Source organism: Octopus bimaculoides, chromosome 1, assembly GCF_046866305.1.
Source record: "Octopus bimaculoides isolate indiv1 chromosome 1, ASM4686630v1, whole genome shotgun sequence".
NCBI classification, from domain to species: Eukaryota; Metazoa; Mollusca; class Cephalopoda; order Octopoda; family Octopodidae; genus Octopus; species Octopus bimaculoides.
This window is the reverse complement of record NC_142928.1, coordinates 116,245,593-116,271,758: the sequence shown is the minus strand read 5'-3', so window position 1 is coordinate 116,271,758 and position 26,166 is coordinate 116,245,593. Positions and strand designations below refer to the sequence as shown.

The window sequence follows — 26,166 nt, the reverse complement described above, 5'->3', positions numbered from 1 at the left end:
TATATATATATATATATATATACATACATACATACATACGCGCGCGCGCGCACACTCACATATATATGCATGCATATCTACACACGGGCACTTTCACATACTGACACATGCACGCACGCATGCATGGATAAGCCAGGCATGATTTACATATACATGCATACATATATACCTACATATATGCATGGATGCAGACATACAGACACATACACGCGCGCGCACACCCATATACAGGTATGTGTTGAGTGTAAGTATGTATGTATGTCAATAAATGTATATTTATTTATACATTTTGTGAGATAGATAGATACATACATACATACATAGGTAATCTGCCAGAATGAAGGTTCATTACAGCCAAATTACTACTCTGAAGGGTATGCGTTTGCAATCCAGGAACAGGAAGTATGAACCAAATATCTGATGCACAAAAAGGACAAGGATGCAGGAAATGCAGCAAAACGTGGCAACCGATGCAGACTTTGTGGAGTTAACACTGAAGATATCACTCACACCGTAAGCAGTTGTCCGAAAATGTTATCACGGTATTATCTACCGATGAGACATGAAGTTGTAGCTAGGACACTGTATAATGAGATCCGTCGAAAGGTTAACCTCGAGAACTAAGAAAGAAGAACCCATGACATGGTAGAGGCTAAATCCACTCATGATAAAAAAGGAGTACAAGTGGAATGTCCCAGTGAAGACCTCAATAAAATGCAAACACAATAGACCTGATATAATGACTTGGGATAGAGGAGAGAAACTGTGCGTAGTTGTGGAAATTAGCTGCCCAACGGATATTAACAGATGTTAACACCAAGCAAAAGATCAGTGAAAAGAGAATACCTACGCTGAACTACTGAGGAATCTTCAGTTACTCTACCCAGATTACAAGTTCTGGTTTATACCTGTGATTATTGGGTCACTGGGATACGTAACACACTGCCTAAATACCAACCTTGAGAAATTAGGCTTCACAAAAGCAGAAAAGAGAAAGCTAATTCGAAGACTACAGATCCAAGCCATGGCAGGAACTGTAAAAATCTGTAAAACTTTTCAGAAGTTTATCATTTAAGTATATATCAGCATTTCTAGATATGCAAGTATATGCATAAGAATACGTACATAAAGCAAAACAAATCTGCACGTATACATACATACATACATACATACATACATACATACATACAAAAATACCCTGCTGATGTTGAAATTCCAATGAAGGAGCCTTGGATCTAGTTTAAAAACCGGATCTTTCTCAAGAAATCTTGAAATAAAACTGAATAATGACATACATATATACATGCATACATACGTACATACATGCTTTTATACATACATACACAACATATAAATCCAAGTCTTTGGTAGCTTTAACACTTTTCACGTTAGTCCATTTGGAAGTTTTTGAAAGTACCTTCTCGTACCACATCACGCATCGACCCCTTACCTTTGTCTCAGTGCAAAGAGATGCTCGACATTTCTTGCAGGATGGATCTTCCTCTTTGCTCTACATTTTTAGTTTGTTTAATAGTGCCAATTGCTTAGCAACAGCTCACGGGTGGAAGGGCAAGTTTCCATGATCAGTATTCCTGAGTTTCAACCAGGCCAGCGGAAGCTCGAGTGCCTAATCCCACCGTATTAAATGTATCTGATATGCAAATCTTACCGTCTTCACACAAAGTGACTTTTCTGCTCAACCGCGGTTCCCTAGCACTTTGGGTTCTCATATTCGTCTGGAATGAGTGTATTACCACCTTTTGGTTACGTTGAATCCATGTTTATGAATTTGACTCTCAGTAGAGCCCTTATGATTTTATTGATCTGCTTGTATTTGTAACTACTTTGTTTCCAAGAAAATCCCACACTGTCAAAACCACCAGTGAATTATTCACTAACATGTTCAAGTGTTGCAATAGCTATATGTAAGTATGGAAAACAAATTTACAGGTTTGAAAAGTACTTGTTCATAAACATCTGATAGTTTCTAGTTCTGAAGAACTACACCGAGTAAAATGCTTAAAGTTATTCCGCCCGTTCTTTACTTTATAAGTTCAAATTCTGCCGAGGTCGACTTTGCCTTTCATCTTTTCAGAGTCGATAAAATAAGAACGAGTTGAAGACTGGGATCGATGTAATCGACTCATTCCCTTACACGTAATTGTTAACTTTCTACAAAACTTTCAAACAAATATTAAAATTTTATATAAAAGTTTCCTTTATTTCATTTCTCTAGAATTCGAAGAGGATACGATACCAGAGGAGTTAGAGTCTGATGCTGAGGAGACGGAGAATTTAGAGCTGGCGACACCAGGCGCACAATCACTATTATATAGACGCACTATTACACAATATTACATAGGCGCACTATTATACACTATTACATAGGCGCACACCCACTCCAAATCACACGTATATTTTAACATCTAAAGCCGTTAGTACGGCTATACAATCTGTCATGAGTTATCTTTCTTTGGTACTCAGGAAGGCTAAATATCAAGATACAAGTCTCTCCCTTTCCTCTACCCGTGATATAGTAAGATGCTACTGCAAAAATGACTACTGCGGGCTGGGTACGATGCCAGAGCAGAAGAAACCTATCTTGAACATTCCGAGCGGCTGGCTTTTATCAACTGCCATCACCTTTATTTAAGTTCGCATATTCAGCATATATGTATGTATATATATATGCACTTACTCTCTTCAAGATTTCAGCATCCAAGTCTTGGCATATATTCACTGTGTGCCCTAAGAAGTAATCTGTTACATCCTCGATTTCATCGCTTCCCACTATTATTCGCATTTATTCTGTGTTCTCCGACGGCATGAATTTTATTTTAATGTAATTCAGTGTAGGCCCACTGCTGATCTATGCACGTCCAAACTTTCTAAAATTTTAGTAAAGCATGACCTTTCACCGTTGAAAATTATGGAAGAAGTAGCACCTATTCTGATAAGGGAAATAAAAACAAACAAACAAAAAAAAACAGTAAAACCTTCATGATGAATGGACACAAAGCTACCGGAAAAGATGGCATAATAATAAGGATGTTAATGTGCAGAGAGTAAGAGCAGAGTGAATGGCTCGTTCTGCACTTCAATCGCTGTGTGAAAGAGGGTAAAATACCTTCGCTGTGAAAAGCCTCGAATGCCATCTTTCTTCTATGAATTTCACTTTCAGTAAAGTCTTTACTATTTTACTGATCTGTTTTCGGTTTGCATTTGTAAGGTGTATATTACGTGATCACTTTGTGATAAAATCTTGAAACTTAACACCACAAATGAAGTATTCACTAATACAACCAAGTGTTGCAATAAATATTTGAAAATATGAGGCGATTTTATCTGTTCAAAGTACTTGGTCATAAATGTTCTCATGTTTTCACGGGAAGAGGAAATTTGTAAATTCATATGTGAAATGCTTTTTATGATTTTTGTATTTAGTCATATATACTAAAATAGCATAGAAAACAATAAATATCACAATATATAAAAGGTTTCAACCTTTCCATTTCTCTAGAATTCGAGGAGGATACGACATCAGAAGAGTTTGAGTCTGAGGCTGACGAGACAGAAAACTTAGAACTGGAGACGCCAGGTATGAATTACACATACATACATGCGCACTTGTGCAACTACATATATGCATGCACGCAGACATACACATACACACACGTACACACATAAATCTGTATGTTAGGTGTTTTGTATGATCGTGAATGTATGCTGTATACAGTCTCAAATAGGATAAAAAACTTTAAATATTCAATATTAAAATTTTATGTAAAAACTATCCGCCTTTCCATTTCTCTAGAATTCGAGGAGGATACGATACCAGAGGAGTTAGAGTCTGAGGCCGAGGATTCAGAGGATTTAGAGCTGGAGACACCAGGTATGAATTATACACACACGCGCACACATATGCATATACACATTCACAGATGCAAACGCACACATGTACACACACTCACACAGATATATATATATATATATGATATAAGGAGAGGTAGAATTTAGAGCTAGAGTCAACGGGTCTAAATTACATATACATACGTACACACGTATATACATACACGCATATATGTTTTGTGTATGTATGTAGGTTACAAGTGCATATTTATATATATGTATAGGGGAAATAAGAATTGGAGATGCTTTTCCCCGTGAAAAGTTTTGGGGGAGAAATATGCTGTCCACCCAGGGCGCTGTAAACTCAACCATGATGAATGTATCGCATTCTTAAAGAGCAGAAATGTGTGGTCGGAGTGTTGTTAATACTAAACCATTTAGAAAGACGAGCCTCCTTTTCTAGTCAACTTTCATCTTCCAGTTTGAGGTTGGATGGAAAATAGACTGCAAGTCATCTATTGATTTTAACTTAGGTTTCGTCTTTCTTCCAGAACATGAAACTCGTGTTGTGGCTGCTTTAACACAACTCACGTTTGTCCATTTGAAAATTTGTGAAAGCAGCTTGTCCTGTCACGTCACGTAACCACCTCTCCTGCTTCCCCAGTGCAAGTGTTTATTGATGGTAAGAAGTTAGTAAAAGTACACGAATGGAAAGAGAATTTTCCCTGGTCAGTATTCCAGAGTATCCTCTAAGACAGCGGGCGTTCGAGTGCTTAGACCCACCGTATCCATTGCCTCTTGTGGGATTACGGATCCTTTGTATCATGATGGCTCTCTTGCCACTGGCATTGGTGTATTTCCACCTCTTGGTACTATAGTGTTCAAGATGTAGCCTTCCCAGTCAGACTACTCCAAAAATTTCCTGACATTTCCCATATGATTCCGTTTTCTTTACAATTTCCTAGAAATTCCACATTCTACAACATTTTATAATCTTGTCATACCTGACTTCCTCACCTTCACAGAGAAGCAATGTGTTGATTGCTTTTGCCTTCGTGGCCTTGAATTCTTTCAGCACTGATGAAATTAGTCGGCGAAGCTTAGATATCTTGAGTTTCAGATGGACTGTCTCCTCATTGCCTCCACCCGCATCATGCCAAATAGTATTTCGAAAATGGCCACTGCAGTCTGGTTATGATGCCATATTGGAAGCAACATTTCGAGTAGCTAAATTTTATCAACTGCATTCAGCCTGTAGTCTAGTTGGCTGTTGGTATATTCAGCATATGTGTGCGTGTGTGTGTGCGTGTGTGTGCGTGTGTGTGCGTGTGTGTGTGCGTGTGCGCGTATGTGTGTGTCTATGTGTATATATCGTTGCTATTATGCAAAAGTGTCGTAAGTCCAAAATGTTGCCTTTTCAGAAAACGAAATCATAATTTCACTATTCTATAGCAAAACCGTTCGTTGTACTGTAGTACAAATGTAAGAAGTGTCATTTATTCTGATAAGTGAAATTGAAAATACCCTCCTGATGGTGGCATAGCAAAGATGTTAAGGAGAGGAGGTGAAGAGCTGAGGAAAATCCGCCTCCTACTCTTTAATCGCTGTCTGAAAGAGAGCAAAATACCCTGGCTGTGGAAAGAGTTTAATGCCATCTTGCTTAATAAGATGGTGATAATGAATATTCAAGAAACTACCGTTCAATATATCACTTGTCTCAACTCTAGAAGAAGTTTACAAAGTGATATTCACCAGATTATCGAAACATTTCGATGTCTAGCAGCCTAGGAAGCAAATAAGTTTCCATGTGAACTACAATACGATGGATCACATAAACATGTGTAATGGTTGAGTGCATACATGTATGCATGTTCTGTGTTTCTAAATATTTGTGATTTTATCACTGAAGAGGCTGGTTGTTTAATTGTTAAAACATAAAACTGCAATGCTTGAATTTGGATTCCATCAACGAGATGTCTGTGAATTTGACTCTCAGTAAAGTCCTTATTTTACTGATCTGCTTTCAACTTGTATTTGTAATCACTTTGCTTCCAGGAAAACCCCACAACACCGTCAATGAAGTATTCAATAACATGAACAACTGTTGCAACAAGTGTAAATATGTGAAGATTTTATCAGGTTAAAAAGTACTTGTTTATAAACATTCTGATATTTACTCGTTCTGAAGAGATGTTTAAACATGTCAAATGCTTTGAATGATTGTGAATGGTTTATGTATAGCGTCACAAATATAGAAAAATATAAAAATCTTTAAATATTTAATATTAAAATTTTATATAAAATGAGCCCTCGTTTCCATTCCGCTAGAATTAGAAGAGGACATAGAGCCTGAGACCGAGGAGACGGAAAATTTAGAGCTGGAGACACCAGGTATGAATTACATATACATATATACAGATACATATATTCATGGATGCATACATACACGTGACCGCTCAAACTTACACAAGCACGGAAGCTTACACGGAGACACCAGCTATGAATTATATATATATAAGTATACAGAAACATGTATCTACTTGTAAAGTATATGTTACAGGACCTCTTTGTATACAGGAAGACCCTAGACTTTCATGAACGTTAATGACATATCTACAAATATAACCAAGAGTTGCAATATCTATTTGTAAATATCTGAAGAGTAAATCACGAAATACCTGTTCATAAATATTCTGATATCTACTAGTTTTCGTATTGTCTCAAAATATTCAAAAAGCATTAAAAAACTGTAAATATCTAATATTAAAATTTTATATAAAATGTTTCTTTGTTTCCATTCCTCTAGAATTGGAAGAAGACTTAGAGTCTGAGACCGAGTTGACGGAGAATTTAGAGCCGGAGATACCAGGTATGAATTATATATATATATATATATATATGAATCTTTCAGTTACATATACGCATGGATGCATAAATACACACGAGGACTCTCACATATTCACATATGGTCTGGGTGTACAAATCTTACATCTTCAGTGAAGCACAATCCTGCACCATGTTGGAAAAAGTGGCACCTATTTTGATAATAAAAATTGAAAATACCTTTAAAATGATGAAAGGAGACAAATCTCCAGGAAAAAGTGGCATAACAACAAAGATGTTAATGTGTAGAGGGGAAGACCCGAGGAAAATCCTTGTACTGCGCTTCAATTGCAGTTTGAAAGAGGGCAATATACGCTCGCTGTGGAAAGAGTCGAATGGCATCTCACCTAATAAGAAGGGTGATAACGAATATTTAAGAAACTATCGCCCTATAAACCTCTTGTCTCAACTCTGTAATCTGTTTACAAAGTTATATTCACCAGATTATCGAAACACTTCGATGACCATCAGTCGAAATAACAATAAGTAGTTGTCTTTAAGAACTATAATACAATGGATCACATATTCACGCCAGTAAAAATTATAGAACGAGCGAAAGCATACATGCTGCATTGGTGCATCGCTTTTGACGTCTACGAAAAAGTCTTCGATAGCGTCGAGATGAACTCAGTACTGAAATCTGTGGAAGTAAAATGTGTAGAGTCGCTTCTAAGAATGCTTCCAATTCAGAGATAACATCGTACTCATCGCCGAAACCCCTACAGAGACATGTACACACACACACACACACACACACACACACACACACACACACACACACACACACACACACACACACACACACACACACACACCACCACCACCACCACCACCACCACCACCCTCATCACCACACACAGAGGTACAGAGAAAAATAAACACAAATATATATAGATGTTTAAAAGTATGGATGTATGTAGTCATGTCAGTACTTATACATAAATATGTGTAATCGTTGATTGCATACGAGTATGTACCTATTTACAAATGAGAAGAAGCTGCTTGTCTAATTTTTAAAACAAAATTGTAATGCTTGAATTTCGATACCGTCAATGAGATGTCTATGAATTTATTTCTCAGTAAAGTCTTTGTTATTCTTTTGATGTGCTTACAAGGGGGTGCTGAAAAGTCCTTGGTTTTAGAGGTATCGCGAAAGGCCTTGTTAGAAGCCCAACCTTCCGAATTCTTTTACAGGACTTAGAATAACTGAAGGACCGCTGCAATAAATGTATGAATCTGAGAGGAGAGTATTTTGGATAAAGTTATAATTAACTGATCCGCCTATATTTTCTTATATCCAAAGCCAAGAAATTTTCAGCACCCCCTCGTATATGTAACGTGATCACATTGTTTGCAATAAAATCCTGACTCTTAAGAACGCCACTGAAGTATTCTCTTATATATCCAAGTGTTGCAATAATTTTTTGTAAATATGTGATTTTATCTAGTGAAAATGCTGAGGATTTCAAAGTACTTGTTCATAAATAGTTTCATGCTCATTAGAGATTTTAAAATCCGTTTGTCAAATGCTATGATTATCAATAGTTATTGTACAGAGTCTCAAATAACATAGAAAACTTTAAACATCTAATATTGATATGTATGAAAAAATTTTCTTCTTTTCCATTTCTTTGGAATTGGATGACAATACGATACCAAAGGAGTTAGAATCTGAGACCGAAGAGATGGAGAATTTAGAGCTGGGGACACAGGGTATGAATTACATATACATACATACACACGTATATACCTAAATATATGCATGTACAAAGACTGACACACACATACACACACATAGAGAGACACACGCATACACGGCCCTATATATACAGGTGAAGTTAAAATTGGAGATGTTTTGCCCCATGCAAAGAATTCTCGAGAAATATACTGTCTACCCAGGTAAGTTCAAACACGATGATCGTTGTAAGCTCAACCATGAGAGAGCAAAAACATGTATAGTTGGAATGTTATTAATATTAAACCATTTCGGAATACGAATCTCCCCTTGAAGTCGACTTTCATCTTCTAGTCTGAGGTTGGATGCAAAATAGAGTACAGATCATCTATTGATTTTGACTCAGGTGTCGTCTTTCTTTCAGAACATAAAATTCTTGTGGGGCAGCTGCTGTTTGTTAACTTTAACACTCCATGTCTGTCCATTTGGAAATTTGTGAAAGCTGTTTCTCTGTCATGTCACGTAACGACCTTCACTCATTGCCCCAAGCAAATTTTTTTTTAAATCTTTAAATATTTAACATTAAAATTGTTTATAAACGTCTTCTTTCCATTCTTCTAGAATTCGAAGAGTATACGATACCAGAGGATTTAGAGACTGAGACCGTGGAGACGGAGGATTTAGAACTGGAGACGCCAGGTATGAATTACATATACATATATACAAACACACATATGTACATATATGCATCCATACATACACACGCGCACACACGCGCACACTCACGTATTAACACGTATGTTCTAACTTCTAAAGGCATTTTACCATGGAGAAAAACATTCTCGCTTATGGTAAAAGGTGTGAAAACATCTCAACTGCTTTGTCTCCAATCGGACGCCTAGACGCTTTTCTGGATTTTTAGCCTTCCTCGGTAAGAGATACCAAAGAGAGATGTTCCTGGACAGATTATAAAACCTTAGTAGTAGCAGAGCTACTATATTTGTTGTGACCGAATAGCCTAAGAGCTCAAGTCAATTACTAATGTTAACTATTCTAAGGTATCCTACTATAAATCTGTAAGTACGGCTTCATAGTCTGCCATGGGCGGTCGGAGGAATGTTATCACTAATTCCTCCCTGAAGACGAGTTTACCTTTCAAGGCATGCGTGCATTCTAGTCTTGGAAGCAAAATAGAAAGTTGGTCACCTATTGTTTTCCTCTTAGGTATCAGCATACCTTAATAACTTGATAGTAGCAGCTGTTTGTTAGCTTTACAAATTTTCCCGTCTCTACATTTTCGAACCTCTTCCACTGCCACAGTGCAAAGAGTTGCTCCACACTTCTTGCAGCATGGGTCTTCCTCTTAATCTTATATTTTAAGGTTGTTTGGTGTTGACAAGAGATTGGAGACGGCAAACGAGTGGAAGGACAACTTCTCCTTGTCTCATCTTCAGAGAGAAGCAACGCGCTTGCTGTTCTTGCAGTAGTGGCCTTGAATTTCTCCACCACTCATGAAATTGATTGACAGCACTTAAAAGTCTCTCTGTACTGATGGGCTGTCTCTCTATTGCTTCCATCTGGGTGGAAACGCGAAATATTATAGCAAGAATGACTTCAACAGTCTGGGTATGATGCCATACTAGAAGCAACGTACTTCAAACATTCCGGGTATCATCTGTGAGAGGATAAAATACCCTAACTCTGAACAAAATAAAATACTACATTGCTTCTTATAAGGGGTGATAAAGAATCTTTAAGAATCTACCGCCTCTTATGCTTCACGAGTCACCATAATAGGCCGTCTATTAAGATTATAATCACCAGATAATCGAAACACTTTAATGATCAGTAGCTGAAGAGCAAGCAGATTTCTGTAACAACTACAATCATATTCACTCTAACGAAGATTATAGAATGATCGAAAGAATACAAACTGTTTTTATTCATCGCTTTTGTCAACGATAGCGTCGAGATGAACGCAATACTGTCATGTTAGACATGCAAGATGTGGAGTCGCTATTCAGTAAATTTCTCAGGGATACGAACTCTTGTGTAGTGATGCTGTCGCCAGCAGTAAGAGTCCTAATTGGAAAGAGCATCAAACAAGGAGTACCATCTCGCCAAAGCTCTATAGGCTATGTCAAGTAATGGTCATCAGAAACATCGACTGGACAGGTTTTTGAACATGAACGATGAGCAACTAACACATTTCCGTTTCGCTGATGACATCATACACAGCACCGATACCACACACACACACACACACACACACACACACACACACACACACACCACACACACACACATGCACACACGCCACACATCCATGGGCACACAGTCAAATACACATACACAAACATGTATAAGTGTTTAAAAGTATGCATGTGTATAGCCTGGTAAATATTATGCATAAATATGTGTAATAGTTGATTGCGTACGTATATGTAGCTTTATACAGCTGAGAAGAAACAGGTGGTTTAATTGTTAAAATGTAAAACTTCAATGCTTGAATTCGGATACCATCAACAAAAGGTGTATGAATTTGTCTCTCAGTCAAGTTTTTATTATTCTACTGACCTATACGTCTAATGCTTGTATGAGCGTGGATAGCATAAAAAACTTATATTTAATATAAATAACTTTGATTTATAATTTTCCTCTATTCTATTCCTCTAGAATTCGAGAAGGAGACAGAGAATTTGGAGGCCGAGGAAGAAACAGAAAATTTAGAGGCCGAGGAGTCGGAGAATTTAGAGACCGAGGAGTCAGAGAATTTAGAGGCCGAGGGGTCAAAGAATTTGGAGCTGGAGATACCAGGTATGAACTACATCCATCCATCCATCCATCCATCCATCCATCCATCCATCCAATACAACTTTGACAATACAAAATCTACAGGCAGACGACAATTATAGGTATCTTGGACAGGAGGAAAATGTCAGATACGATGGACCCATAAATAAGGGAAGTACCCCAGAAGAGTAAAGAGAATATGGTTATCAGAACTCTAAGCTTACAACAAGCACATTACCTAGAATACCTTGTGCAAAACCAAGATTAAAGTTATCAATTATATTATTGCCAACTATCAGAGAGTGTCTTCCAGATATAATCTTCCAACCAAGCATGATGCGGTGGTCAGAATAGAGAAAAAAAGGGAAAGAAAAAAACACCTACAGTCGAAGTTGACCATATTAAGACCGATGGGTGAAAAGAATATTGGTGGAACTTAAAAGTTAAAATAGCCACCAGGTTAAAACACAACCAGCCAGATATTGTTGTGTGGGACCACAAAGAAATAACATGATCTGTTGTGGAAGTCAGCTGCCCTTTTGATACGAATGTGGGTGGGGCGGAAATATAAAAGAAAGAGGATATATATGGACCATTATTAATAAGGAGTTTGAAAATACAGTACCCAAGCTAACTTTCAGTTTCATATCTATTATTATTGGAGCATAAGGATACATACCAATTCATCTGGAGCAAATTATGGCTGAACTTAGAATCTTAGGGAGAGAATGCAAGTCCTTAATTCATACGGTACAGATGATAACGATATTTGGGACCATAAAAAATTTGCAAGACCTTCTAAAGATTCAAAGGATGCTGGTTAAAACAAGATGCTTTCTTTCACAACCTTGCTGCCAAGTAGGTGGCCGGTCAAAATTTATTCTGAATTAAAAAGAAAAAGGGAGCGTTCCTTCCTACCTACCTACCTACCTACATACATACCTTTGTTTAAGTTAGCTTATTCAGCATATATGTATGTATACATATATGACCTTACTCTTTACAGGATTTCAGCATCCGTGTCTTCGTATATATTCACTGTATTCCGTTACATTATCGATGTGTGCATTTGCATCTGTGAGTGTGTGGGCATATGTTTGTGCGTGTCTGCATAATTCATGCCTGGTGTCTCCAGCTACTATTTCCACTATTATTCGCATTTATTCTGTGTTCTCCGACGGTATGAATTTTATTTTAATGTGGTTCAGTGTAGGTTCACTGCTGATCTTTACACGTCCAAACTTTCTAAATTTTTAGTAAAGCATGACCTTTCACTGTTGAAAATTATGGAAGAAGTAGCACCTATTCTAATAAGGGAAATAAAAACAAACAAAAAAAAAACAAAAAACCTTCAAGATGATGAATGGACACAAAGCTACCGGAAAAGATGGCATAATAACAAGGATGTTAATGTGCAGAGAGTAAGAGCAGAGTGAATGGCTCGTTCTGCACTTCAATCGCTGTGCGAAAGAGGGTAAAATACCTTCGTTGTGAAAAGCCTCGAATGCCATCTTTCTTCTATGAATTTCACTTTCAATAAAGTCTTTACTATTTTACTGATCTGCTTTCGGTTTGCATTTGTAAGGTGTATATTACGTGATCACTTTGTGATAAAATCTTGAAACTTAACACCACAAATGAAGTATTCACTAATACAACCAAGTGTTGCAATAAATATTTGTAAATATGAGGCGATTTTATCTGTTCAAAGTACTTGGTCATAAATGTTCTCATGTTTTCACGGGAAGAGGAGATTTGTAAATTTATATGTGAAATGCTTTCTATGATTTTTGTATTTAGTCATAAATACTAAAATAGCATAGAAAACAGTAAATATCACAATATATAAAAGGTTTCAACCTTTCCATTTCTCTAGAATTCGAGGAGGATACGACATCAGAAGAGTTTGAGTCTGAGGCTGACGAGACAGAAAACTTAGAACTGGAGACGCTAGGTATGAATTACACATACATACATGCGCACTTGTGCAACTACATATATGCATGTACGCAGACACACACATACACACATGTACACACATAAATCTGTATGTTAAGTGTTTTGTATGATTGTGAATGTATGCTGTATACAGTCTCAAATAGGATAAAAAACTTTAAATATTCAATATTAAAATTTTATGTAAAAGTTTTCCGCCTTTCCATTTCTCTAGAATTCGAGGAGGATACGATACCAGAGGGGTTAGAGTCTGAGGCCGAGGATTCAGAGGATTTAGAGCTGGAGACACCAGGTATGAATTATACACACACGCGCACACATATGCATATACACATTCACAGATGCAAACGCACACATGTACACACACTCACACAGATATATATATATGATATAAGGAGAGGTACGGTCTGCTGTGAAAGTCAGCTGCCCTCTTGATATCAATGTGGTTAGAAAAATACAAGAGAAAGAAGACATCTATGGACCATTGATAAGGAGTTTGAAAGTCAGTACTCAAGCTACACTTTCAGCTTCATATGTATTATTATTGAAGCATCAAGATACATACCAATCCGTCTGGTGCAAATTATGGCTGAAGTTGGAACTTTAGGGAGAGAATGCAAATCCTTAATTCATATGTTACAGATGATCACGATATCTGGTAACATTAAAAATTTGCAAGACCTTCCTAGGATTTAAAGGATGCTGGTTAAAACAAGATGCTTTCCTTTCTGCCAAGCAGGTGGCCAGTCAAAGTTTATTTTGAATTAGAGAGAAAGCGGGCATACCTCCCTCCATCCCCCTCCTTCCTTCCTTCCTTCCTCCCTTCCTTCCTTCCTTCCTTCCTTCCTTCCTTTCTTTCTTTCTTTCTTTCTTTCTTTCTTCCTTCCCTCCTCCTCCTCCTCCTCCTCTCCCTCCCTTCCCCGCCCCTTCCCCGCCCTCCTCTCCCTCCCCATCCCTACCTACCTATATACATACACACACACATACATACATACATACATACATACATACATACATACATATATATGTAGAGATATGCATGCATGTATACATACACACTCGCACACAAGCAGACACACACACGCACACAAGCAGACACACACACGCACATACAAATACACATGTACATTTGTACAAATTTTAAGATTAGTTCCAACATGTTTATGACATATTTTATTTTCTAACAGCATAACCGCTGCATTTATCATGGGATAAAACATTCTCATTTATGGTAAAAGTTGCGAAAATATCTCATCTGCTGCTCGAGGCGTTTCTGGATCTTTAGCCTTCTTTTGTATGAGATACCGAAGGAAGACAACCCAGGGAAGATAATGAAGCTGTACTAGCGTTACTAATGCTATGTTTGATCTGACCGGGTGGTTTGCGAGCACAAGTCAGTCACTGATATTGATTGTTCTAAGATAAAGCTACGGCTTCATAATCTACCAAAAGTTATCTCTCATCAGTATTTCCTAATAAGGAAGCCTAAAGAGACTGAAACACTTCTTGGAGTTGAAGTTTATGGGTGTGTAGATTGCAGATGACATCTTACTCGCCCCTGAATCCACGCGCACATACATATGTCTAAAATATGCATGCATGTTGACTGGTTAGTATTTATGCCTAAATATGTGCAATGGTTGATGGATATTTTAAATCAGTATGCCAAATGCTTTGCATGATTGTGATTTGTGTTTTTATTGCGACTCAATTACTATTAAAAATTTTAAATAATTGACATGAAAAATTTTATATAAAAGGTTTCCTCCTTTCCATTTCTCTAGAATTCGAGGAGAATACAATACCCGAAGAGTTAGAGTCAGAGTCCGAAGAGACGGACAATTTAGAGTTGAAGACATCAGGTATGAATTACATACACGTACATACATAATACATGCATAATACATACATACATACATACATACATACATACATACATACATACATACATGCATGCATATATGTACGCGCGTCACAATGTCTATAAGAGATATATGTCATATGCATTGTATGATTTGCATAGGTTATGAATTGTGTCGCAAATATTGAAATAACAAAAGAAAAAATGGGAAGGGAAATCTTTAAATATTTAATATTACAACTTTGATTAACGGTCCTTCTCTTTTCCATTTCTCTAGAATTCGAGGAGAATTCGACACCAGAGGAATTAGAGTCTGAAGATGAAGAGACGGAGAATTTAGAACTAGAGACACCAGGTAAAGATGTGCGTATGTGTGCGAGAGCACCTATGCGTGTATGTATGCATGCGCTTGTGCGCGCGTGCGTATACTATCGTCGTCGTCCTCTTCATCATCATCATCATCATCATCATTTCCCATTATCTCCGTCTACGGCACAATGCGCACTGATTTGCGATAACTTTCTCCACACTATGAATTTATGTTATTGGACATTTCTCTTGTTACTTTCATGAACCATATACTTCCGCACTGGTTTAGGTCATGTCACAAGAGTATATTAATTTTGGAGTTTTCCTTTTAAATTGGCTGCTTTCACTGCAGTTAAGGAGCTCAACCCACCTTTACAAAAATCTATCTAACCCATAGAAGCGACCCTTACAGGTATTACCATTCTTGATGAGAACGACCCTGAGAGTAATGGAAATTAAGAGTTCACTCCTCGCTCCCCATGATTTCAGAACTCCCGAACAGGAACCTCACTACTGGTCAGAATTTAAAGCCATACACAGGACGTGCATATGTACACATATATGTATATATGCGTAACATTTGGCTAAAATTGATGGATGAACGTTTGGCCCAATCGGAAGCGCGTGTAGCCACGTAAGCGCAGATATGTGGGTTCGATTCGGGCTAGAGTTAGCTCATCATTTTTCAGTCAATTTGTTTATATATAAATGTCGTATTAAATCGGACAATACATATTATTACGATATATTATTATAGTTGTTGTTGTACTCATAGACTTTCATTGTCACTTACTCTCCGTAACTTAAAAAGTCTGTGGTTTGTTTATAAATATTATATATATATATATATATATATTTCATACAAAAAGGTTTTCTCCTGTTCGTTTCTCTAGAATTCGAGGAGACTACATTACCAGAAGAGTTAGGGTCTGTAGCCGAAGAGACGGAGGATGTAGAACTAGAGACACCAGGTATGAATTACTTATACGTACATACATACATACATACATACATACATACAAACCTACATGAACGCGTGTCATAAAGTCTATAAGAAATATTCAAATCTGTATGTCAGATGCGTTCTATGATTGTGTATGGGTTATGTATAATGTCGCAAATATTCAAATAACAAAAAAAAAAAAAAAAAAAAGATAGCAAACTTTTAATATTTAACATTAAACATTTATATAAAAGGTTTCCTCTTACTATTTCTCTAGAATTCGAGGAGAATACGGTAGAAGAAGAGTTAGAATCAGAGGCCGAAGAGACGGAAAATGTAGAGCTGGAGACGCCAGGTAATGATATGTGTATGTGTGTGTGTGATTCCGTATGCAGACATACATAAATACACACACAGACACACACACACACATACACACACACACACACACACACACACACACACACACACACACACACACACATGTATGTGTATGTATGTACCCAAAGTTACGCGTAATTTGGGCCAGCACCTTCAGCGCTAAATAGTCAAAGGGTTGGTTTTCTCTGTGTACACAACCGGAATATTCTATCTGATATTTCGAATCTCGCAAACCGTAGGCCGGAACCACTGACATTACCCAACCCTACCTGGTGCATACCTTTTCAAGTACCTCATTCTATCGGAATCCTCATCTTACTTCTTATATATGTATGTATGCATGTATGCATGTATATATGTATGTATGTATGCATGTATGCATGTATATACGTATGTATACGTATGCATGTAGGCACGTATGTATACGTGCAGATTTGTATGTTTTGTTTTACGTATGTTCTCATGAATATACTTGCATATCTTTGTATATATATATATATATATATATATATATATATATATATATATATATATATATATACATGTAATTGACTCTCCCGTCGAAGACGACGTATGAGTGTTCAGCTTTTGCTGAACGACCTCCAAAAACGATTTGTTTATAGTCATCAAATGCATGCGGTACAGACGGAAACTGAAAGAAGCCCGTCGTATATATGTGTATATTTGTGTGTGTGTCTGTGTCTGTTTGTACCCCACCATCGCTTGACAACTGATGTTTGTGTGTTTATCTCCCCGTAACTTAGCGGTTTGGCAAACGAGACCAATAAAATAAGTACTAAGCTTACAAAGAGTGAGTCCTGGGTTAGATTTGTTCGTCTAAAGGTGGTGCTCCAGCAGGGCTGCAGTCAAATGACTAAATCAGGTAAAAGTATAAAAAAACTGCCATTTCAATCCCGAGCGACGCCGGATATTTCTGCTAGTATGCGTATATATATATATATATACACATATACATATATATATATATATATATATATATATATATATATATATATATATATATATATATATATATATATATATATATATATGTGTGTGTGTGTGTGTGTGTGTGTGTGTGTGTGTGTGTGTGTGTATAATTAATTCAAATTAAGAATTCAAATAAACGGATAAAAGAACGAAAGAAAGGGAAAACAACGAACGTGAGGATGTGCATACGAAATGTATTAGCTTGACGATCGGTGAAAGGAGATTTTAATGTGTCAACCATAGCTCTTCGTCGGAAAGGAGAACAAGAAAATTCCAAAGTAGAAGAAGAAGTGATCGCTAACGGCCCAGTTGTAGTTACATTGCTGAAGTGTAAATATTGTAAATATTTTAAGTTTAATTAATTCTACTGGCCATTAAATATATATGGGAACTAAAATCTAAAAAATATTATGTACAATATAAGTTGGGAGATAGTTTGTAAGGTTAAATCTTATCGAATAGGTAGTACTTTTTGTTTATTATGTACTAATGAATCTAAGGAGATATTATCAACTGATAATAAAAAATTGATTAATTTCCTAGATGAACGAAAAATTAAAGGCAGACATAAGCAAGGGTCGTTAATAACATATATATGGGACAAGTAGAGAGCATATGTATCATCTTTATACATTATAATTTTTCAAATCCACCGCGCAAGCGCAGTTATCTTCGGCAGCATTATATATATATATATATATATTATATATATATATATATATATATATATATATATGTGTGTGTGTGTGTGTATGAGTGTGTGTGTGTGTGTATGTATGTATATATTCATATACATTCATATATATATATATATATATATATATATATATAAGTAATGTTTATCGCATCTCCACATCAATATGTCTGTTCAATGTTACTACCGTTTTTAACCCCAGGAAGGGCCTCTTCCAGCTGGTTATCGATGCAGTGTGCACCCGGTAGACGGTAATGTATAGTTAGCTTTACATTTGTAAACCACGTCATAAAAAAGACACTTATTTTCAAAGGGATAGTCGCTTGGCCTGTCTTCTACAGTTACACGTATTCGAGCTCCTTGCAGAAGCGTTGTTTTTAAGGCCAGTGTTATTGTTAATATTAGTTATTACTATTTAAGTTAGTGCTACTGCAATTGGTTCCGCCATTTATTGTGTTTCTGTTGTAACCAGGATTGCTGCCACAATCCCCATTGAAGTCCTTAGAGAAATTAGAGTCGTTACATACAGAGCCAATAGCTTCGTCATTATGACAATTGACAATACTAGTAGTACCGAAGGAGTTGCTCATACTATTACTGTGTCCAACTTCATCATTATCGTAATTGAAGTCATTACATATTCTAATTGGTAAAGGGTGATTGGATGAGCTAATAGATCACGAACAATGAGAATTATCGCAATCTACATTCTTACATGTACTGGTCAAGCTCGAATTTACCATGTTAGAGTTCAAAGTACAAATAGAAATATTATGGTTACCTACACTATTCGTAAATAAATTCTTCAATTTTCTATTATCTATAGCAGCTATGTGATCAGCAACATCCGGGGCACTAGGATATGAACATTTAATCGCGTATCGTTTAAATATCTTCCTATACCTAATTGAGGGAGGAAAATTCTTTTCCAAGGCCGTAACAAATATGTTCGGTAATCTACATTTAATATCACAACAAAATGTGGATTATACCAGATCATATCTTTGCTACGTATTCTACACGTTTATTGAATCTTCTGGATTCATTGGTATTATTATGATTCCCGGCTTCAGAGCTGATGCCCACAGGATTAGGCTGGTTTCCACTCACAACGAAATACAACCCACTTTACAGCATGAATTGCCCGTATTTAATATTGGTAAACTTTTTCCTATACTGCTGATGAAAATTAGCGTGATGCCTGACTGTCTCCAAACATTTAGGATTATTATTCATACTATGCATAGCCAAGAGGTCTTAACTATAACTACTTTCAAACTTGACTTATTGAAATTATTTTTAGCAGAGTACGAATCACTATATTTAGAGTTGTCAATATTGAATAGTTTCCGAACAGCACTATTAAAGTAGTTTGAATTTTTATTGAAAAGGTCTTCATTAAACAATAACTTAAAAATTCTGGAGGGAACATTAGTAACTATAAAATTGATCACCACCTTTAGATGATTAGAATATCTGTTCACGTATTTGAGGTTTTCGTCCGGTCTGTATAAACTCGTATTAAATTCGAGCGCAAGATCAAGACAATTGACCATTTTACGTTCCTTCTCAATGGCTGTGGATAAACCAATATTTAAAGTAAAATTCCTGGGTCTTTTGCCAATTCTTTTAATTTCCACATTGCTACAGTTCCGGAAAAGGAATAGTGCTCGTCCCTATATAGACCGTCTGCAATATCCAGAAAATAGTTTTTTAATCTACTCAAAATATAAATACCTGTGAAGTCCCTAACCAGCACCGAAACGCTTCATCCCACAGTCACATCAAGACTATTTAACCTATCATTCTTAGTCCAAAACATCTCGGTCTTAAATAGAGCTGGGTTCCATTTTATATCCTTTATTGAGTTCCTTGAGTATAATATTTTTATAATCCTCAGTATTTATGTTGTAAAGATTCCATATATGTACATGTATTTGCGTTTAGGGAAACATGCATAACATCGATTTGACTTCTCTTCTCAATTAAACTAATTAATTACACACATATATACATATACATATACATACATACATACATACATACATACATACATACATACATATATATGTGTATGTGTTTATATATATATATTTCAAAATGTAACCACGTGTGTATTGTTGGCGATTTTCTTTCTCCGTCTTCCCTTCCTTTGGACTTTCCTCTATTTCTGAAGAAGAGCTTTGCTCGAAACGTTAAATCCTCTTTCCTTCCTTTCCTGAGCGTCTGATAATACAATACTTGTACCACGTCCTCATGTTACTGATTTTTCTTGTTTGTGCTTGTTTGTTTGAATTCACTATATATACATACATACATACATACATACACACACACATACACACACGCACACGCGCACACTGACACACGCGCACACGCGCACGCGCGCACACACTCACACACACACACGCACACACGCACACACACACACACACACACACACACACACACACACACACACACACACATACACACACACACACACACACATTCAAATTTTGTGCTCGAAGCAGCTCGTTAATAGAAATATTATGAATATCATATATTTAATGTATATGTGTTATTAAAGGTTCAAAAGTTGCAGTATTTCGTCTAATAACCCTAAAAAATGAACGAGAGCGACGGTGCCGATATTTCGCCGTTATTTTCGGACATCAGTTTCATATACTCATCTACTAGACGCGTTTCTAGGTCATTAGCCTTCCTTTGTTGAAGATACCGAAAGAAGGTAAGACAGGAGAGATAATGAAGCCGTGCTGGCGTTACTACTGCTATATTCGTTCTGACCATGTGGTCTGCGAGCACAGGTCATCCACTGGTATTGATGGTTCTAAGATAAAATTACAGCTTTATAATCTACTCAAAGTTATCTCCTTACAGAGGAAGCCTAAAGAACTAGAAACGCAACTAGAAGTCGAGATTTATGGGTGTGTAGACTGCAGTTGACATCTTACTCGTCGAAACCTCATACACATATACATGTCTAAGATATGCATGTAAGTAGGTTAGAAGTATTGATGCATAAATATATGTGATGGTTGATTATATTCACTGCCTGTATGCGCGTTGTTTCTAAAGATTTGGGGGTCTTTTTCCAGTATAGAAAGGTATGGTTTAAATGTTAGAAAATATGCCTGCAATGCCTGAATTTGGATGCCATCAATGAAAAGTGTCTGATTTTGGCTTTCAATAACATCTTTATTATTTTATTGAATTATTTTCAATTTGTATTTGTAAGGTGAATGCTAAGCGATCTCTTTGTTTCCAGGAAATTATTGACAAGATTAAACAAGTTTGACGGACGTCAGGCGATATATCTAAATCCGTATATCAAATGTCTTCTATGATTGTGAATGGTGTTTTCAAGAAAAAATCTTGAAATATTTGACATTGAAATTTCATACAAAAGGTTTTCTCCTGTTCGTTTCTCTAGAATTCGAAGAGACTACATTACCAGAAGAGTTAGGGTCTGTAGCCGAAGAGACGGAGGATGTAGAACTAGAGACACCAGGTATGAATTTCTTATACATACATACATAAATACATACATACATACATACAAACCTACATGAACGCGTGTCATAAAGTCTATAAGAAATATTCAAATCTGAATGTCAGATGCGTTCTATGATTGTGTATGGGTTATGTATAATGTCGCAAATATTCAAATAACAAAAAAAAGAAAAAAAAGATAGCAGACTTTTAATATTTAACATTAAACATTTATATAAAAGGTTTCCTCTTACTATTTCTCTAGAATTCGAGGAGAATACGGTAGAAGAAGAGTTAGAATCAGAGGCCGAAGAGACGGAAAATGTAGAGCTGGAGACGCCAGGTAAGGATATATGTATGTGTGTGTGATTGCGTATGCATGCACACGTACACACACACAGACACACACACACACACACACATACACAGACACACATACACACACACACGCACACACACACGTATGTGTATGTATGTACTCAAATTTACGCGTAATTTGGGCCAGCACCTTCAGCGCTAAATAGTCAAAGGGTTGGTTTTCTCTGTGTACACAACCGGAATATTCTATCTGATATTTCGAATCTCACCAACCGTAGGCCGGAACCACTGACATTACCCAACCCTACTTGGTGCATACCTTTTCAAGTACCTCATTCTATCGGAATCCTCATCTTACTTCTTATATATGTATGTATGTATGTATATATGTATGTATGTATGTATGTATGTATGTATGTATGCATGTATGCATGTATAGACGTATGTATACGTATGCATGTAGGCACGTATGTATACGTGCAGAATTGTATGTTTTGTTTTACGTATGTTCTCATGAATATACTTGTATATATATATATATATATATATATATATATATATATATATATATATATATATATATATATATATGCCGTCCACTGCATCTCACGTAAGAACAAGATACTGCAGCAGCCTCGGTTTCAGAGGACCTCAGCTCTTCAATGCCTTGCCAAAACATTTGAGAGACCTGCAAGACACGGATGTGGAGGTCTTCAAGACAAACCTCGACGCTTTCCTCTCCACGATACCAGACGAAATAATGGCTCGAAATGAGACACAGTTTAGGGCAGCGATGTCAAATTCTCTTATAGACCAGATGTGCCATCAAAACTCTTGATTGGAGTATATCAGGTGCAAGAGAAGAGTCATGCAAGGAACGTGAAGAGAGCAAAGCATAACGACAGAAAATCACGGTGGTGCTCCAGCATGACCACAGCCACTTGGCAGAAACCCATAAATAAATAAAAAAAAAAAAAAAAAAAATATATATATATATATATATATGTGTGTGTGTGTGTGTGTGTGTGTGTGTGTGTGTGTGTGTGTGTGTGTGTGTGTGTGTGTGTGTATAATTGACTCTCCCGTCGAAGACGACGTATGAGTGTTCAGCTTTTGCTGAACGACCTCCAAAAAGGATTTGTTTATAGTCATCAAATGCATGCGGTACAGACGGAAACTGAAAGAAGCCCGTCGTATATATGTGTATATTTGTGTGTGTGTCTGTGTCTGTTTGTACCCCACCATCGCTTGACAACTGATGTTTGTGTGTTTATCTCTCCGTAACTTAGAGGTTTGGCAAAAGAGACCGATAAAATAAGTACTAGGCTTACAAAGAGTAAGTCCTGGTTTAGATTTGTTCGTCTAAAGGTGGTGCTCCAGCATGGCTGCAGTCAAATGACTAAATTAGGTAAAAGTATGAAAAACTGCCATTTCAATCCCGAGCGACGCCGGATATTTCTGCTAGTATGCGTATATATATATATATATATATATATATATACATATACATACATACATATATATATATATATATATATATATATATATATATATATATATATATATATATATATATAATTAATTCAAATTAAGAATTCGAATAAACAGATAAAAGAACGAAAGAAAGGGAAAACAACGAACGTGAGGATGTGCATAAGAAATGTATTAGCTTGACGATCGGTGAAAGGAGATTTTAATGTGTCGACCATAGCTCTTCGTCGGAAAGGAGAAAAAGAAAAGTCCAAAGAAGATGAAGAAGTGATCGCTAACGGCCCAGTTGTAGTTACATTGCTGAAGTGTAAATATTGTAAACTATATATATATATATATATATATATATATATATATAGATATATATATAGATATGTATGTATGTATATGTATATAATTTAGAGAAAAACCACTATTAAATAATTCAATAATGAAGAATATAATTCATACCCTCTAGAAAATAAATATATCATAAAATGCTTATTCTAAAAATCAATAATGTACATAAAAGAATAACTAGTAAATGGTATAAAAATATGAATGGCTATAATTTAAATACTATTTACATGCGGTCGATTTCTAACAAAATTAAATTACGTGTGGCTCAACATATGAATTCTTTTAAGAATAGAAATTTAATTAATTCTACTTGCCATTAAATATATATGGGAACTAAAATCTAAAAAATATTATGTACAATATAAGTTGGGAGATAGTTTGTAAGGTTAAATCTTATCTAATAGGTAGTACTTTTTGTTTATTATGTACTAATGAATCTAAGGAGATATTATCAACTGATAATAAAAAATTGATTAATTCCCTAGATGAACGAAAAATTAAAGGCAGACATAAGCAAGGGTCGTTAATAACATATATATGGGAAAGTAGAGAGCATATGTGTCATATTTATACAGTATAATTTTTCAAATCCACCGCGCAAGCGCAGTTATCTTCGGCAGCATATATATATATACCCTAAGAAGAGCCTCTTCCAGCTGGTTGCATCGATGTAATTATATAATGTCCTGGCTTCAGGACCGAACATTTGTAAACCACGTCATAAAAAAGACACTTATTTTCAAAGGGATAGTCGCTTGGCCTGTCTTCTACAGTTACACGTATTCGAGCTCCTTGCAGAAGCGTTGTTTTTAAGGCCAGTGTTATTGTTAATATTAGTTATTACTATTTAAGTTAGTGCTACTGCAATTGGTTCCGCCATTTATTGTGTTTCTGTTGTAACCAGGATTGCTGCCACAATCCCCATTGAAGTCCTTAGAGAAATTAGAGTCGTTACATACAGAGCCAATAGCTTCGTCATTATGACAATTGACAATACTAGTAGTACCGAAGGAGTTGCTCATACTATTACTGTGTCCAACTTCATCATTATCGTAATTGAAGTCATTACATATTCTAATTGGTAAAGGGTGATTGGATGAGCTAATAGATCACGAACAATGAGAATTATCGCAATCTACATTCTTACATGTACTGGTCAAGCTCGAATTTACCATGTTAGAGTTCAAAGTACAAATAGAAATATTATGGTTACCTACACTATTCGTAAATAAATTCTTCAATTTTCTATTATCTATAGCAGCTATGTGATCAGCAACATCCGGGGCACTAGGATATGAACATTTAATCGCGTATCGTTTAAATATCTTCCTATACCTAATTGAGGGAGGAAAATTCTTTTCCAAGGCCGTAACAAATATGTTCGGTAATCTACATTTAATATTCACAGCAAAAGGTTGATTAAACCAGATCATATCTTTGCTACGTATTCTACACGTTTATTGAATCTTCTGGATTCATTGGTATTATTATGATTCCCGGCTTCAGAGCTGATACCCACAGGATTAGGCTGGTTTCCACTCACAACGAAATACAACCCACTTTACAGCATGAATTGCCCGTATTTAATATTGGTAAACTTTTTCCTATACTGCTGATGAAAATTAGCGTGATGCCTGGCTGTCTCTAAACATTTAGGATTATTATTCATACTATGCACAGCCAAGAGATCTTAACTAGAACTACTTTCAAACTTGACTCTAGATTTATTAAAATTATTTTTAGCAGAATACGATTCATTATATTTAGAGTTGTCAATATTGAATAGTTTCCGAACAGCACTACTACAGTAGTTTGAATTTTTATTAATAAAGTCTTTATTAACCAATAACTTAAAAATTCTGGAGGGAACATTAGTAACTATAAAATTGATCACCACCTTTAGATGATTAGAATATCTGTTCACGTATTTGAGGTTTTCGTCCGGTCTGTATAAACTCGTATTAAATTCGAGCGCAAGATCAAGACAATTGACCATTTTACGTTCCTTCTCAATGGCTGTGGATAAACCAATATTTAAAGTAAAATTCCTGGGTCTTTTGCCAATTCTTTTAATTTCCACATTGCTACAGTTCCGGAAAAGGAATAGTGCTCGTCCCTATATAGACCGTCTGCAATATCCAGAAAATAGTTTTTTAATCTACTCAAAATATAAATACCTGTGAAGTCCCTAA

The 26,166-nt window shown here is 36.1% G+C and overlaps 1 protein-coding gene across 50 annotated transcripts in view; it reads left to right on the top strand.

Annotated features, from left to right (window-relative positions):
• LOC128248352 (uncharacterized) overlaps positions 1 to 26,166 on the top strand; it is a 174,164-nt gene that overhangs the window by 30,150 nt on the left and 117,848 nt on the right. For 14 of the 50 annotated variants that reach the window (XM_089356680.1, XM_089356635.1, XM_089356467.1 and 11 more), the window contains 15 exons: positions 3,521 to 3,598; positions 3,815 to 3,892; positions 5,905 to 5,988; positions 6,178 to 6,240; positions 6,656 to 6,718; positions 9,029 to 9,106; positions 11,084 to 11,224; positions 13,053 to 13,154; positions 13,371 to 13,448; positions 14,941 to 15,018; positions 15,295 to 15,372; positions 16,220 to 16,297; positions 16,547 to 16,624; positions 21,768 to 21,845; positions 22,092 to 22,169. In XM_089356680.1, coding sequence (XP_089212806.1) covers positions 3,521 to 3,598; positions 3,815 to 3,892; positions 5,905 to 5,988; positions 6,178 to 6,240; positions 6,656 to 6,718; positions 9,029 to 9,106; positions 11,084 to 11,224; positions 13,053 to 13,154; positions 13,371 to 13,448; positions 14,941 to 15,018; positions 15,295 to 15,372; positions 16,220 to 16,297; positions 16,547 to 16,624; positions 21,768 to 21,845; positions 22,092 to 22,169 — 1,233 coding nt within the window. The remainder of the gene's footprint in view (positions 1 to 3,520; positions 3,599 to 3,814; positions 3,893 to 5,904; positions 5,989 to 6,177; positions 6,241 to 6,655; positions 6,719 to 9,028; positions 9,107 to 11,083; positions 11,225 to 13,052; positions 13,155 to 13,370; positions 13,449 to 14,940; positions 15,019 to 15,294; positions 15,373 to 16,219; positions 16,298 to 16,546; positions 16,625 to 21,767; positions 21,846 to 22,091; positions 22,170 to 26,166) is intronic. The other 36 variants (XM_089356461.1, XM_089356537.1, XM_089356464.1 and 33 more) reach the window with 36 other exon arrangements.